At 38.7% G+C, this 14,937-nt stretch overlaps 1 protein-coding gene across 1 annotated transcript in view; it reads right to left on the bottom strand.

The window, feature by feature from the left end:
- SLC25A17 (solute carrier family 25 member 17) overlaps positions 1-14,937 on the bottom strand; it is a 47,795-nt gene that overhangs the window by 14,780 nt on the left and 18,078 nt on the right. Inside the window, exons 2-4 of the mRNA XM_033118154.1 lie at positions 9,073-9,133; positions 5,606-5,672; positions 4,101-4,252 (exon numbers count right to left, since the gene is read on the bottom strand). Coding sequence (XP_032974045.1) covers positions 4,101-4,252; positions 5,606-5,672; positions 9,073-9,133 — 280 coding nt within the window. The remainder of the gene's footprint in view (positions 1-4,100; positions 4,253-5,605; positions 5,673-9,072; positions 9,134-14,937) is intronic.

The following is a 14,937-nucleotide window of genomic DNA, read 5'->3' as shown; positions in this document are numbered from 1 at the left end:
TTTTGTAATTACGTAAAAAAGAAGGTTCCCTTTATACTGGATAACCTTGGATCTATTCTGATTTTTTTTCCAACTGAACAAATCTCAAATTTGAATTCTGACACTTTGAAAACTATTTTTCTAGAAAGACGACTTGGGCAGGCCTCCGCAAAGGGGGTTAGTGAGGAAGACCACAGAGGCAAGGAGATCAGAACACAGCAGTGGTCCAGGTGAGAGATGATGGCCCTTGATCTGGGAAAAAAGCTATGGATATGGAAAAGAGGAAATGGATTCCAGAGATATTTAGGAGACAGACTGATGACCAAGGGTACATGGCAGGTGAGAGAGCGCCCTCTCTGATGACTCCCAGATTTCTATCCTGAGTTACTTAATTACAACTATTCATTCATTTTCTTAGATAATGAAATCCTGTGTGTTACACTCTATGTGAAAGTTGGTCTGGTGTGTGTGTGTGTGTGTGTGTGTGTGTGTGTGTGTGTCTGTGTGAAGGTAGTCAAAGGTACAAATTTCCAGTTGTAAAGTAAGTCACGGGAAAGTAATGTACAGTATAATGACAATAATTAATAATACTGTATTGTATATTTGAAAGTTGCTAAGAGAATAGACTTAAAGTTCTTACCACAAGGAAAACAAACGTTGCAACTATGTGTGGGGATGGATGTTAACTAGACTTATTGTGGTGATCATTTTGCAATATATACACATATCAAATCATTATGTTGTACACCCGAAACTAATACAATGTATGTCAATTATATCTAAATTAAAAAGAAGTTGTTCCAAGTGAAAGCTAATTAGATCAAAATCAACCTCAGACTAAAATGAGAGTATTAAGTAGAAGAAAGGCTCAGAGACCAAGCCAAGAAACAGCAGTGATCTCATACAGGTGAAGAGGAGAATCTGCAGGCCATGAATACTTGTGGGCTGGCAACTACTTTTCAATGAAATAATTTAAATTTCAAATGAACATTTACAGTTCTCAATCGTGTGACTCCCAAATTAGTAAATTTTCAAAGAATGTATCAAAAGTTACTCCACAGAATACTAACACTAAATACGCAACATTCAAATCAATTAATTTAGTTATAGACTAAAATGGATAAACAAAAAAAAAGGAAATAGATCTACTTTCTTTCTACCTCTTTAATAAAACCCTGACTACGCCAACAAATATTTTGTTCATTCAGAAAATATTTATTGAGCACCTACTACATGCTAGGAATTGTACTTACTGGAAACATAGTCGGGGGGAGAGGGGGAGGCGACAACATGTATGTATATATACAGAGGATGCCAAAAAAATGTATACACATTTTAAGAAAGGAAAAAAAACCGTATTAGGTTGGTGCAAAAGTAATTGCAGTTTTCACAATTCTTTTTAACCTTTTAAACTGCAATTACTTTTGAACCAACCTAATAAAATTGTAATACTCAATATATACTGATAACAAAAGATGAATACATAACAAAAGATGAATACAAGTCATGTGTATACATTTTTTGGCACCGCTGGTATATCTTTGATATATATATATGTGTGTGTGTGTGTGTATATATATATATATATATATATATATATATATATATGTATCACACACTCTACTAAGTAGAGACAGACAGTAATGAAACATCAGGTTGCTTAATAGCTACCTAGCATTTCTGAAGTCTCAGATGATAAGGATCCAGAGCCTTCTAAAATCTGGCTGCTACTCACCTCTCCAACCATACTGCTCATGTTATTATATTCGCTTCACTCGTTAACAAAATTAGAGAACTTGCTGTTCTAAACGTGCTCCTGCATTTTCTCAATTCCTTACCATTCCCTTGGTCAGGAAATTGTCACCACTCATCTATAAATGTTACTAATCCGAACAGGGCTCAGTTCAAGAGCCGCTGCTTTCCGAAAATAAGTACATGCCCACCAGCTAAAAGTGACCTCTCTTCCTGCTATGAACCCTTCATGCATGAACTACTATTATGATACGGACCACACTGGGCTGTGCACTCCATACTTTGTCACATGTGACTAAATGCTTTCATACTCAGGGCGGACTTCGTGGGTGTGTGACCTGTCTTGTGCTTGCTTTAATGCTTTGGTGTCAACCGTTTTGAAATGCTTAATACATTATGAACAAGGAGTCCCCCATCTTCATTTTGTACGGGGCCCTGCACATTACATGCCAGTCCGGTTCATGTTAAACATCTCATGTGAATCTCAGTCAAAAAAAATAATGGAAAACAAACAGAGAAGGTATTGTAATCTTCATTTTTTTAGAAAAGAGACCTTCACTTCCATAAATTTTGGGTACAGGCTGCTAATCTGGGATAACTGATCTTCCTCCCTGGATTAAGAAGACAAAAGTCAAGTCAGCTCAGAAATAAACCTGTGTGTATGTGGTCACTGGATCTTCCACAAGGTGTCAAGACACTCAGTGGGGAAAGGACAGTCTCATCACCAAGTGGTGTTAGGAAAGCTGGGTACCTACATACAAAAGAATGGAGCTGGACTCTTATCTTCTACCACATACAAAAATTAACTCTAAATTGGTTAAAACCTAAAAGTAAGACGTACATTATAAAACTCTTAGAAGAAAACTCTTAGAAGAAAATATACGAGGTGTCATCAAAAAATACACTGAATGTTTACATTTAAAAACTGTATTACAGTAAAAGACACACTGCTATTAATCCCCCTAACATACACCCCCTCACTTCGAACCCATCTTATTCCATCGTTCTTGCCACTTTCTGAAGCAGTTCTGGAAGTCCTCTGTCGTGAGTGTCTTTCGTGGAGCTGCCACGGCTAAATGCCTCGATGTCCTGAATGGATTCAAAATGTTTACCTTTCACAGTCATCTTGGCTTTCGGACGAGCCAGAAGTCGCACGGTGCCAGATCCAGTTAATAAGGTGGATGAGGACATACCATCATGTTTTTATTTGACAGAAATTGCCGTAGAAGTGATGTGTGACATGGAGCGTTGTTATGATGGAGGATGAAGTAAAGACACTTATGAAAGAGGACTTCCAGAACTGCTTCAGAAAGTGGCAAGAATGATGGAATAAGTGTGTTCGAAGCAAGAGAGAGCATTTTAAGGGGGATTAATGGCAATATGTCTTTTACTATAAGTTTTTTTATTTAAATATTCACTGTATTTTGTTATCACACCTCATACAAATGGCCAGCAAGCATATGAAAAGATGCTCAACATCACTAATCATCAGAGAAACACAAATCAAAACCACAGTGAAATGTCACCTCACATTCATTAGGATGGCTAGTACCAAAATAACCCCAGAAAAATAACAAGTGTCGGAGAGGATGTGGAGAAACTGTGCACTGCTGGTGGGATTATAAAATGGCACAACTGCTGTGGAAAACAATTTGCTGGTTCCTCACAAAATTAAAAGCAGAAATATCATATGATCCAGCAATCTCACTTCTGGGTATATAGTCAAAGGAATTGAAAGCAGGGACTCAGAGATATTTGCACACCCATGTTCATAGCAACATTATTCACAGTAGCACAGAGATGGAAACAAACTAAACATCCATCTATAGATAAATGGATAAACAAAATGTGGTCTACACATACAGTGGAATGTTATTCAGTCTTAAAAAGGAAGGAGATTCTGTTATATCCTATAGCATGGATGAACTTTGAAGACATTATGCTCAGTGAAATAAGCCAGCCACAAAGACACAAATATTGTATGATTCCTCTTTTATGAGGCTTCTTGAGTAGTCAAATTCACAGAAACAGAAAGTAGAATGATGGTTACCAGGGGCTAGGTAAGGGAAAGAGGGAAAGTAAAATTGTTATTTAATTGGCATAGTTTCACATTTGTAAGATGAAATGTTCTGGAGTTCTGTTTCACACCAACATGAATAAACATACTATTGAAGTGTACACTTAAAAATTGTTAAGATGGTAAATTTTATGTTATGTGTTTTTAACACATACACACACACCCAAGTCAGAAAACTAAGTTGCATTCTTTGTAGCCTAACTTTGAGCTAAAACAGTCTCTTAGAGTATATATGGACCACAAGATAAATGGTAAAATATAAAAACATTTTATATTCAGAAAGCTTTGTTACCTGCAACAAATCCAACTACCAGGTCTTTTCCAGTAGTAGAATGCTGACCTTTGACCCAGATGGCTTTGAGGCTATTAAAAGTGTAGAAGTAGACAAAATTGGAGCAGCAGAGACTGGAGATAACTGGAAACCACCCTCGATATGGGGCCAGGCTAGGGGGAAAACACAATAAGTAAAGGTGCTGGACAAAAGCCACTAGAAATGGGCAAAGTCCCAGGACAGGCAGATCATCATTCACATATTCTCCAAGTTCAGTCCTACACTGCACTGCACCCCAAACTGTACACACATCTTACATTCTGAAGGATGTCCAAACCAAGAAATCTTTTCTAGCACTAATGATACCAAAGAAACAACGGCTGATTTCCTGCTTTCCCTCCTTTAATAAATTAGTATGTAAAATTAGAGACAATTTCTTCATGGCTGTTAGTTAATATAGCATCGTTCATATTTTATTATAGGGCAAGAACATTTAAAATGAAGTAAATATAGAAAATAAGTGCAAAAAAAGGAAGTGATGTGGGCACGTTATAAGGGCACAGGAACCAGACTGAAGAGGCTCCCACTGGCCACACCTGGGGTGATATAAGCACCAAAATAATAAAGTATAGTAATCAATAGTAAATCACTGGTAACAGAATTTTTTGTCTGTACTGATATTAAATAAAGTATTTCCTCATAGACTGCTTGTAGTTGCAACAGAGGAAAAGCAAAACTATTCAGTGGCTAACTCGAATATAAGGGCATAATTAACCTTATTCAATGAAGAGCAGGTAGACACTATGTGACACCAGATGTGATACTCTGAGGAGGACACAGTGTCACCTGTGCGTTATTCTGGCACAGAATGCACAGCCTCAATCTAATCATGAAGAAACACAAGGCAAACAAAATGAGAAGCATTTTATTTTCAAAAAAAAGGAGAGAGGAACTATGTTCTTTAAAGATGTCAATGTCATAGGGGTAAAGGGCTTTTATGTACGGTATGAAAAACTTACTCTCAAATAATTGTGAAAAAATCTGTGTGTGGTGTGTGTAATAAAGAGAGATGGGGGAGGGAGAGAAGAAGGGAGAGAGAGAGCGAGGGCACAAATGGCAAAACAAATAAAGTGTTCACAATGGGTGAATATGGGTAAAGCATATACTGGTATTCTTTGTACTATTTTTAATTTTGCAACTTTTTGTAAATTTGAAATTATTTCCAAATAAAAAGTTAAAAATAAAAGATGTACCTTATCTGTCTGAATGCATCTGCTAGGAATGAACTAAACAACTATTACTTTCTTTGGTTTACTGTACATAAAACAGAGCATTGGTTTCATGGAAGACTCAAGAATCAACCACAGAACTTTAAGGAAATGAAATAACGATGCACCTACAAGTCAGGCAATTACAAATTCACAACAATATAAGGCTCTGAGAATGGACAGAAAGGAGTGTAGGCCCGTGAATGTCCTAACAACCTGCTTTGTCTAACAAAATTGAACAAGGTAATTAATACTCACAGGCCTTCTTCTTTAATGATCTCCAGGAGCACCATGTGTGTAGTTTTGGACTTTCTTTTCTCATCAACTACAAGATGAAAGAGCATCTATTATTCATGAACCATAAGCATTTAAATTCCACACCTAATTTCCAAAGTAAAAGACGTGACAGAAGATGTTTATTTCTTATATTCATAAGGCTCTCTTGTTTTTCTCAAAGTTCTATATTCTCATTTTAATTTTAACATCTTACAAAGTAGAGAGGAAATAAACTACCATCTCCCTTTAAAGAAGAGGCAAAAAAGCCGTGAAGGACACATGTAGTTGGCAATAGAGCCAGGATTAAAATTCGAGTTTCCGAAGTTTTAGCCTTGTGCTCTGTTTCCTAATATAAAAACTAAAAGATCTCAAAAGGATGAGAACTCTGCTTTTCTTGGCATTCTCACTGAAAACAAAACCTACTTCAATCAACTTCAAATTTCATACCCATATTTGAAGAATATTTTGAAAACATAAAAATGTGGAAATGAACCAATTTTTTTAAAAGACACATTTATTCAGTGCCATGATTGGACCATTACATCTAGCAATCAACAGCATGGGTGCAAAAAAAAAAAAAAAAAAAAAAAACTACATTAAAACACTATGTTGAAATGCTTTACACTTTCCACAGAACAGAAACTAAAATAACCTATTATACAATTAGTCACAAATACAGTCCTCGAGTTTTTTACTCATATACATGAGTATTGTCTAAAACATGTCTTCTTTGTAGCAGCTAGGCCCTGCCACCACTGCACTTGGCTGAGTTCACAAATCTCTTGTAACCTGTAGCTTACGTTACTTCTCTGGCTCTCCTCTCCTGTGGCACTTTGTTTCCTGGCAGGAATTAAAGCCTTCTGTCACTGCCATAGCTGCTGCTGCAGCTGGAACCACCATAGCCACCTTGGTTTCATGGTTTGGCAAAGTATTGGCCTCCATGGGGGCCAGAGCTTCTGCCTCCAAAGTTTCCTCCTTTCATGGGTCCAAAATTTGAAGACTGATGGTTGTAACTGCCAAAATCGTAGCTTCTGCTACCTCCAAAACCTGCTTTCATCATTACCAAATCCATTATAGCCATCCCCACTGCCACCAGGTCCTTCACCACGACTGCCACCAAAGCCACCTCAACCACTGAAGTTTCCTCCATGCCCATAGCTGTCATTCCCACCAAAACCACCTCCTCGACCACCACCGAAGTTTCCAGAACCACTTCCACCTCTTTGTCTGGATGAAGCACTAGCCATGTCTTGCTTAGATAGGGCTTTCCTTACTTCACAGTTGTGGCCATTCACAGGATGGTATTTCTGAATGACAGTCTTGTCTACAGAGTCACGGTCATCAAAGGTTACAAAAGCAAAGCCTCTCTTCTTGCCACTGCCTTGGTCAGTCAGATTTCAATCACTTCAGTTTTCCCACACTGTTGAAAATCACCTCTTAGGGGATGTTCTTCAGTGTCTTCTTTAATACCACCAGCAAAATCTTTTCCACAACGAAGTGGGCACCCGGTCTTTGAGGATCTTCTCTTGAGACAGCCCTCCTTGGTCCCACAACTTCCATCCACCTTTTGTGGCCTTGCCTTCACGGCTGCATCCACCCCCTCCTTGGTGGCACAGGTGACAAACCCAAAGCCTTGGAGCGCACGGTGTTTGGATCTCTCATCACCCACAGTCAGTGAGCGTTCCCCATTGCTCAGAATAACTCCTCACTGGTTGACTCTCATCGGTTGTTGCAAAGCTCCAACCTCTAACAAAGAGCATCTGCAGCTGTTTGGTTTCGTTGGGAGGCTTAGACATGAAGACCCCAGGAAGGGAGACTTTAAGGGTGCTTACTCCACGGCGTCCACCGAACAAAGCTAAACCAGTTTTTTTTTTTTTTTCCTCCAAATAAGTTCTTCCATCTTTATTTTTGTAAAAAAACAATAACAACAAAGTCACCACCAAGCGCATGATAACTCATCAGGCAAGGTCTTTCTTGCTTCCCTCCCTCCATGTCCCATGTGCCTAATCAAAGTGTCAGGGAGTGAACCAGTTTTTTAAGAGTTAAAACTGGTACCTGTATGGCTTATATTATAAGCCACAGGGGTGTCCAAAATGCGGCCCGCGGGCCAACTTCGGCCTGCGATCCATTGTTAATTGGCCTGCAGCAAATTCCAAAAATATATTTAGTTTACTTAAATAAACCAGGTGAGACAATACGTACTTCACCTCCAGTGAGTGGCCCGGCTGTTTGTGTATTTTACCGCATATGGCCCTTGGTGAAAACCGTTGAAAAAAGTTTGGACACCCCTGGCTTATAAAATGGCAAATTAGGAAACCCATCTAGCAGGAAATCTGGCGATAACTATCAAAATTACAAACACATTGACCCTTTGATCCTCCAATCCCACTTCTGGGGATTTATCGCATAGAATTTACAGAGTAGCATATGAACACTTCTGTCTATTCTACCAATCAGAAGAAACAACCCGAGAATCTACAATCGGGAAAAGGTAAACAGATTATGGTGCATCCACACCATGGAACACTCTAGAGCTTTAGAAGAAAGGATGAAGAAGCTCCCAATGTTTGGATTCCCAAAGCATCCACAGTATGCTATTAGGCAAAAAACGCAAGGTACAGAACAGTGTGAAAAGTATGCTTTTTGTGTAGGTAAGGGATAAAAGAATATATATTCTTATTTGCTTGTTACTCCATAAAGAAACTCTGCAAGGCTATTTGAGAGACTAATAAAGACATTATGTGCAGGGGAAAGAAAGGGAAAAGGGCAGACCAGAGTGAGATTTTTCACTGTATTGTACATCTTTTTATATATTTTCATTTTTGAGTCATATTAATTATTTTGAGTCATAATAAATAATTTCGGGAAATTATTATCTACCTAAAAACCTCTAAAATTAATTAAAAATGGTAGTTATGAAGGGTTTTAACATAGGAATTAGTTTTTTCAAAGCTCATCTTACTCATCTCTTCATGTAAGTTCTGGCATAGGTTTATAATGTCGAGTTGAAAAATATTGAGAAAAAAACAAGCAGGAGTAGAGAGAGCTGCACAGTCCCATAAAGCGCAAGAGGCGAGCTGGGACTGCATGCCCAGGTTAGCAATGACAGCGGGTGTGTGGCTGCACTATGTTTCCTATTCTCTCTTCTGATAAAATCAACCCCCAGCACAAACTCGGCATATTGTGCCTTAAAAAAGTCATTTTATGTATTAGAAAGAATTGCAATGATTCAAAATTATTAATGCAAGCCCATCAGGTCATTTCAGATTAGAAAACGGCTGAGGTTTCTCTGTTAATTAGGAAATAGCGATGACAAGATTCTAGTCAGTGAAAATGAACAGATCTCTAATGAAGTGGAACATCCTCTGTTAATTTAGAGCTTACTAGAGAAATAGGTTTGATTCCTGACACAAATGAACAGGAATATGATGCCTATAAAAGATCCTCACCTTGAAGTCGAAGTCGAGCAGTATCCAAGGGAAAAAACACGGTCATTGCTGTCACGCTTCCCTGAAACGTTTGAGAAGCCTTTAGTCATTACCGCATCACAAGATAATGAGCCACAACTTTTAAGTGAACCAAAGTCCACTATTAACAATGGGTCAAATCAGATCTTCAGTGAACAAATACATACAATATTTTAACCTACTGGGATTATTATTGCTCAAACTTCCATAGTTATGTACTTACACAGAAGTATTACATTTCCCAATAGAAATATCTTTCTCTCTCTCTGATATTGAAAAAAAGAAAATTTAGTGGGTCCCTAGAGATGACAATATTTGGGGTTTGCAACCTAGGACACATGTCAAAGATAGCAGGTCAATGGATTTTTAACCTTTCACAGGCCAGCTGCTGCTCCTATGCTCTGAAACCAAAATATCCAGTAATCAAACAAATACATACTTCTATTCTCTATGCTTAATCAATATATTCACCACAAAGTAAAAGAAGTGTAAGAATCACATTGTTCCTTATGAGTTTTGTTTGATGTGTTTTACATAAAATAGGGGCAATCTCTAGGCTAAAAATTCTATAAATAATTCATTCAAGGTAATGTAATGACAAAAATTATCGGGGGAAAAAAAGCCAACAACTGGTCTTTCCATTCATAAGAACCTATGACAGATAAAAACCACAAGCCTATAGTTAGGGATGAAATTATATGCATGAAATCTCTACTTGGGTTTATGGTTCTTAACCCAGATGCAGGCCCCACTGCTGATGTATATTCTCAGGTAGAAGATCAAGTTTTAGGCTACTAATCTAATAATGATTACATACAATATTTTAATCATGGTGACAACTGAAAACTAGGTCAGCTTCATAGGTAAGAACAAAATTTTGTTAGATCTCTTATCTATTTAAATAGGTCTGTCTGCTTGATAGAATACTGTGACTCAGACTAAATGTTACCACCCCCTACCCATCAGGGTACCACTGGTCATTTATTCCTCTATGTTCCCGAAGCCCTTGTTTATGTTTCTTACGGCACTTACATGACTGTGAAAATTATAGTGAAATCTAACTCCCACCATAGTAAGAATATTCATTCTCTCTTTGTATATAAGAGATTCTTAATAATTGTTTATTAAATTCACTCTTTCAGTTATTTATGCTTTTTGATGACTCCAACAATAATGTTCTTTTCTAGTAAGGACTAGGTAATATTTAATGTCTCAAGAAACAATGGACCTACAAAGGTTTATAGTCTACAAATCTATGCTTGGGCACCCTTGTTCACCTTACAGGCAATTTCCAAGGAAAACGGGGGCTGGAAAGCTGGAGAACACTAACTAAGGTTACTAAGGCCGTGGCATTTGCTTCCTATCGCATGGTACTACATGTCTATGTCAGGTATTGTCTATTCCTATAGACAAGGACTCTCCAGGCAGAAAAGTCCTGCCTGGAAACTACTTTTGCAAACAACTAGCCACCTCCATCCCTCTTCCCTGCCAGCTTCACACGGACACCAGAAGGTTCCTAATGGAGAAGCCCCTGCCTACCTACCTTGAATTCTACAAGCAATGCACATCTTATATCAAGATAGAGAGAACAGTCAGCCCCAACAACTCAAAGGTCTATTACCTCCTCAAGGAAAAGCATAAATAATTCAAACCAGTAAAACTAAGGAACGCTTTTTAAATTTTATTAGTACTGGAAAGACTCGATCAAAATGGTGAACTGAGAACCCACCATTGCCTCCATCCCATTGCAATCACTAATAATGACAGAAAAGATTTATATATAAAAGCATTGTATAGAAAATCAAAGGGGTCTGATTGGTGGACCAGAAATGAAAAGGATTGCAGAGTGAGGCTGTTTTGAAACAAGAAATCACAGGCCAAAACACACAGCAGACAGGTATGGCAGACAGATAATGGCCTTCTGAGAGATGTGCATGTCCTAACCCCACGTACCTGTGAACATGTGACATCACACTGCACGTTGCTAATCACTAACCTTAAAGAGATTACTGTAAGTCAACTGTAATCTAAAAAATAAATAAAAATAGAGATCATTCTAGATTATCTGAATACCCGTGTAATCACACAAGTCCTTTAAGGTAGAAGAGTGAGGCAGAAGAGTAGGTGAGAGTAAGGCAATGTGAGGATTCAATTTGTCATTGCTGGTTTGAACATGGATGAAAGGGCCACTAGTCGAGGAACATGGGCGGTCTCTAGCAGCTGGAAAAGGCAAGGAAACAGTTCTCCCCTAGAGCTTGCAGAGAGGAATACAGCCCTGCCCACACGTTGATTTTAGCTCAGAGACCTGCATCCAACATCTGACCCACAGACCTACAGATACTACATTTGCTTTGTTTTAAGCCACTCAATCTGTGGTAATTGGTTACAGTAGCAACAGAAAACTAATACAACAGGATTACTACAAAGGGAGCTCTGGGGCAACTCTGTGCTTGACGAGCTGGGTACCATGGCAGTCACAGCTAGGTCGTGCCAGTCCCTGGGAACGTGGGAACATGGACTCCACTCAGGTGAGTAGCACACTCCGAACAGGAAACTCCACACCCAGAAAGCGAACCGCTGCCACCCTTTGCCAGGAGCCCATGACCACCTTTTCACCACAATCCCTGGTAGGGGAAAGGGTGTGGAGTGGGGAAGAAATGAAAACCTTACCAGTTTTACTCTATTTAAAGAAAAGAGGTGCCAGCCCGGTGGCTCAGGCGGTTAGAGCTCCATGCTCCTAACTCCGAAGGCTGCCGGTTCGATTCCCACATGGGCCAGTGAGCTCTCAACCACAAGGTTGCCAGTTCAGTTCCTCGAGTCCCGCAAGGGATGGTGGGCTGTGCTCCCTGCAACTAGCAACAGCAACTGGACCTGGAGCTGAGCTGCGCCCTCCACAACTAAGACTGAAAGGACAACAACTTGAAGGTGAACGGCACCCTCCACAACTAAGATTGAAAGGACAACTTGAATTGGAAAATAAAGTCCTGGAAGTACACACTGTTCCCCAATAAAGTCCTGTTTCCCTTCCCCCAATAAAATCTTTAAAAAAAAAAAAAAGACACACATCCCTTTTTGTGGCTGAGTAGTATTCCATTGTGCATATATACTACATTTTGTTTATCCATTCAGAATTTTTTGGAATGAGATTAAGAGGCAGTGGGTACATGACATTGTGAATGTACTAAATGCCACTGAATTGTACCCTTTAAAATGGTTAATTTTATGTGCTGTGAATTACTCCTACTTTGTTTAAAAAGCATTTAATCTTCACATGAACTTGATGAGTTAAGTACTATTATTCTCTCCATTTTACAGATGAGGAAACAGATACTGACAAGTTTCACAACTTTTCTAATGTCATACACTTTGGAACTGACAGATCAGGCAGCCTAGCTCCAGAGTCCACACTCTTAACCAGTCTTGTAATTGAAACTTTTAAAAAATTACTAATATAAAACAAAAAACTAGTAAAAAAATAAAAAGGTACTAACATAGGGCCAATTTTATGTGTGAAACATTTTTTTGTGGACTAGTATGAAAACCCAGGATAGAGTCTAGCACAGCCTAAGCCCTGAGCTTGTTAATTTATGTAAGACTATACACATACAAATAAACTTAATAACCATGAGAAAATGTACCAAAGGCTAAAAGTAAAATTGGAACATAGCTATTCTGTACATCGGGGACTTGCTATATTTGTCTCTTTGCCAAGCAAACGCACAGCTGACTGTTCTCATAAGCAGCTCTTACCTGAAGGAAACTATTTCTTATATATGTGAGTCATATGTCAAGCTATATAAACACATGACTTTTCAGAATTTAAATTAAATCCCTCTTTTCATAAATACTCAGTGTTTTGTTTTTTTCTCTCTAGGGCTTATGTAAAATTTGAAGGCCAAAATACCGAGAAAACAACCATAATGTGCAACACTGCTGTACCAGAGAGGCATAAAAATAAATCCATTGTTTTGAGTCCCACAGAATTCTAACCATCTGAGGGGGAATTCTATTGCCAACAATTACAATTTGCAAGAATCCATTTCCAGAGAAATAAACCTTCTCGTATCTCACCCAAAACAAACATTTTTAGTCACAACATCCTACCATCTCCCTCTGGCATTTAACCATTAGGTGTTGGGAAAACAAATTAATTCCTACACAACATTGGCACCTAGAGCTGGAAAAGCCTTTAGAGATCACCTAGCAGTGGAGTGAGTCCATTCACCTGATAATTGAGGAGTCAGGCCAGGGGAGTTACGAGGTCTGCCCAAAGCTGGAGTGGCAGAGGCGAGGCTGGATATGAACCAAGATCTGACTCCTAGTTCTACTGCTCACTGTTCCACCTCAGTTCTCAACCCTTTTTCAATCAAGACACAAATGACTTTTAACTTTCAGTCTTTTCTACCACTCATAAAAGTGTACACAATGCAAAGACGCACACAAATTTGGGAAAATCAAACCTGAAATTCTTAACAGTGATTATATGGGAGGAGGAAAAGGTGGCTTCCATCTCCTGTGTTATTAATCTTTATACATTTTTTTAAAACAATAAACATGGGTTTGTTTTAGTTGTGAAGTGGGAAAAAAGCAAATTTTTTTTGAAAGACATCAGAATACAAGAAAATAGTACAGGCTAGGGATTCTGAATGTATGGTGTGCTAGTCTTTGAAGTCCCCAAATCCACTCAGGAGTCTGCAAAATCAAAACTATTTTCATACGGATGCTATGGCGTTATTTGTCTTTCTCTTATTCATTTTTTCACAGTAAAGTTTTCAGAGGCTACATGTGTGATATTGTAATGGACTGAATGCAGAAGCAGATAAGAGAATCCAGCTACCATGTTTCCCCGAAAATAAGACCTAACCAGAAAATAAGCGCTAGCATGATTTTTCAGGATGACATCCCCTGAACATAAGCCCTAATGCGTCTTTTGGAGCAAACCTTAATATAAGACCCGGTCTTATTTTCGGCGAAAAACAGTATCTTCTATTAAGTCAAACATTAGACAGGTTGTTGCAGAAGGCAAGATTTCATTCTTTCTTTCTTATGACTAAGAAATATTCCATTTTACCACCTCTTCTTTATCCATTCATCCATTGAAGGACACCCAGGCTGCCTCCATGTCCTAGCTACTGGAAATAACGGTGCAATGGATATATGGATGCACATGTCCCTTTGAAGCAGTGGTTTTGGGTTTCTTCAGATAAATACCAAAAAATGGGATTACTGGGTCCTTCTCTGTCTCTTGTTATAGCCTTTGTTTTTGTTTTTTTTTTTAAAGATTTTATTGGGGAAGGGGAACAGGACTTTAGTGGGGAACAGTGTGTACTTCCAGGACTTTTTTCCAAGTCAAGTTGTTGTCCTTTCAGTCTTACTTGTGGAGGGCGCAGCTCAGCTCCAGGTCCAGTTGCTGTTGCTAATTGCAAGGGGCACAGCCCACCATCCATTGCAAGACTCGAGGAATCGAACTGGCAACCTTGTGCTTGAGAACCCACTGGTCCATGTGGGAATCGAACTGGCAGCCTTCGGAGTTAGGAGCATGGAGCTCCAACCGCCTGAGCCACCAGGCTGGCCCATAGCCTTTGTTTTAAAGTCTATTTTGTCAGGTATAAGTATTGTTACCCCATCTTTTTTTTTGTTTCCATTTTCATGAAATATACTTTTCCATCCCTTTACTTCAGTCTGTGTGTCTTTCAATCTGAAGTGAGTCTTTTGTAGGCAGCATATGTATGGATCTTGTTTTCTCATCCATTCAGGCACCCTATCTGTTGACTGGAGCATTTAATCCATTTATATTGAAAGCAATTGTTGATAGATATGTAGTTATTTCCATTTTATTATTCATAC

This window comes from Rhinolophus ferrumequinum, chromosome 10, assembly GCF_004115265.2.
Source record: "Rhinolophus ferrumequinum isolate MPI-CBG mRhiFer1 chromosome 10, mRhiFer1_v1.p, whole genome shotgun sequence".
Classification (NCBI taxonomy): Eukaryota; Metazoa; Chordata; class Mammalia; order Chiroptera; family Rhinolophidae; genus Rhinolophus; species Rhinolophus ferrumequinum.
The sequence above is the reverse complement of the archived record's forward strand: the minus strand, read 5'-3'. Positions and strand labels throughout refer to the sequence as shown.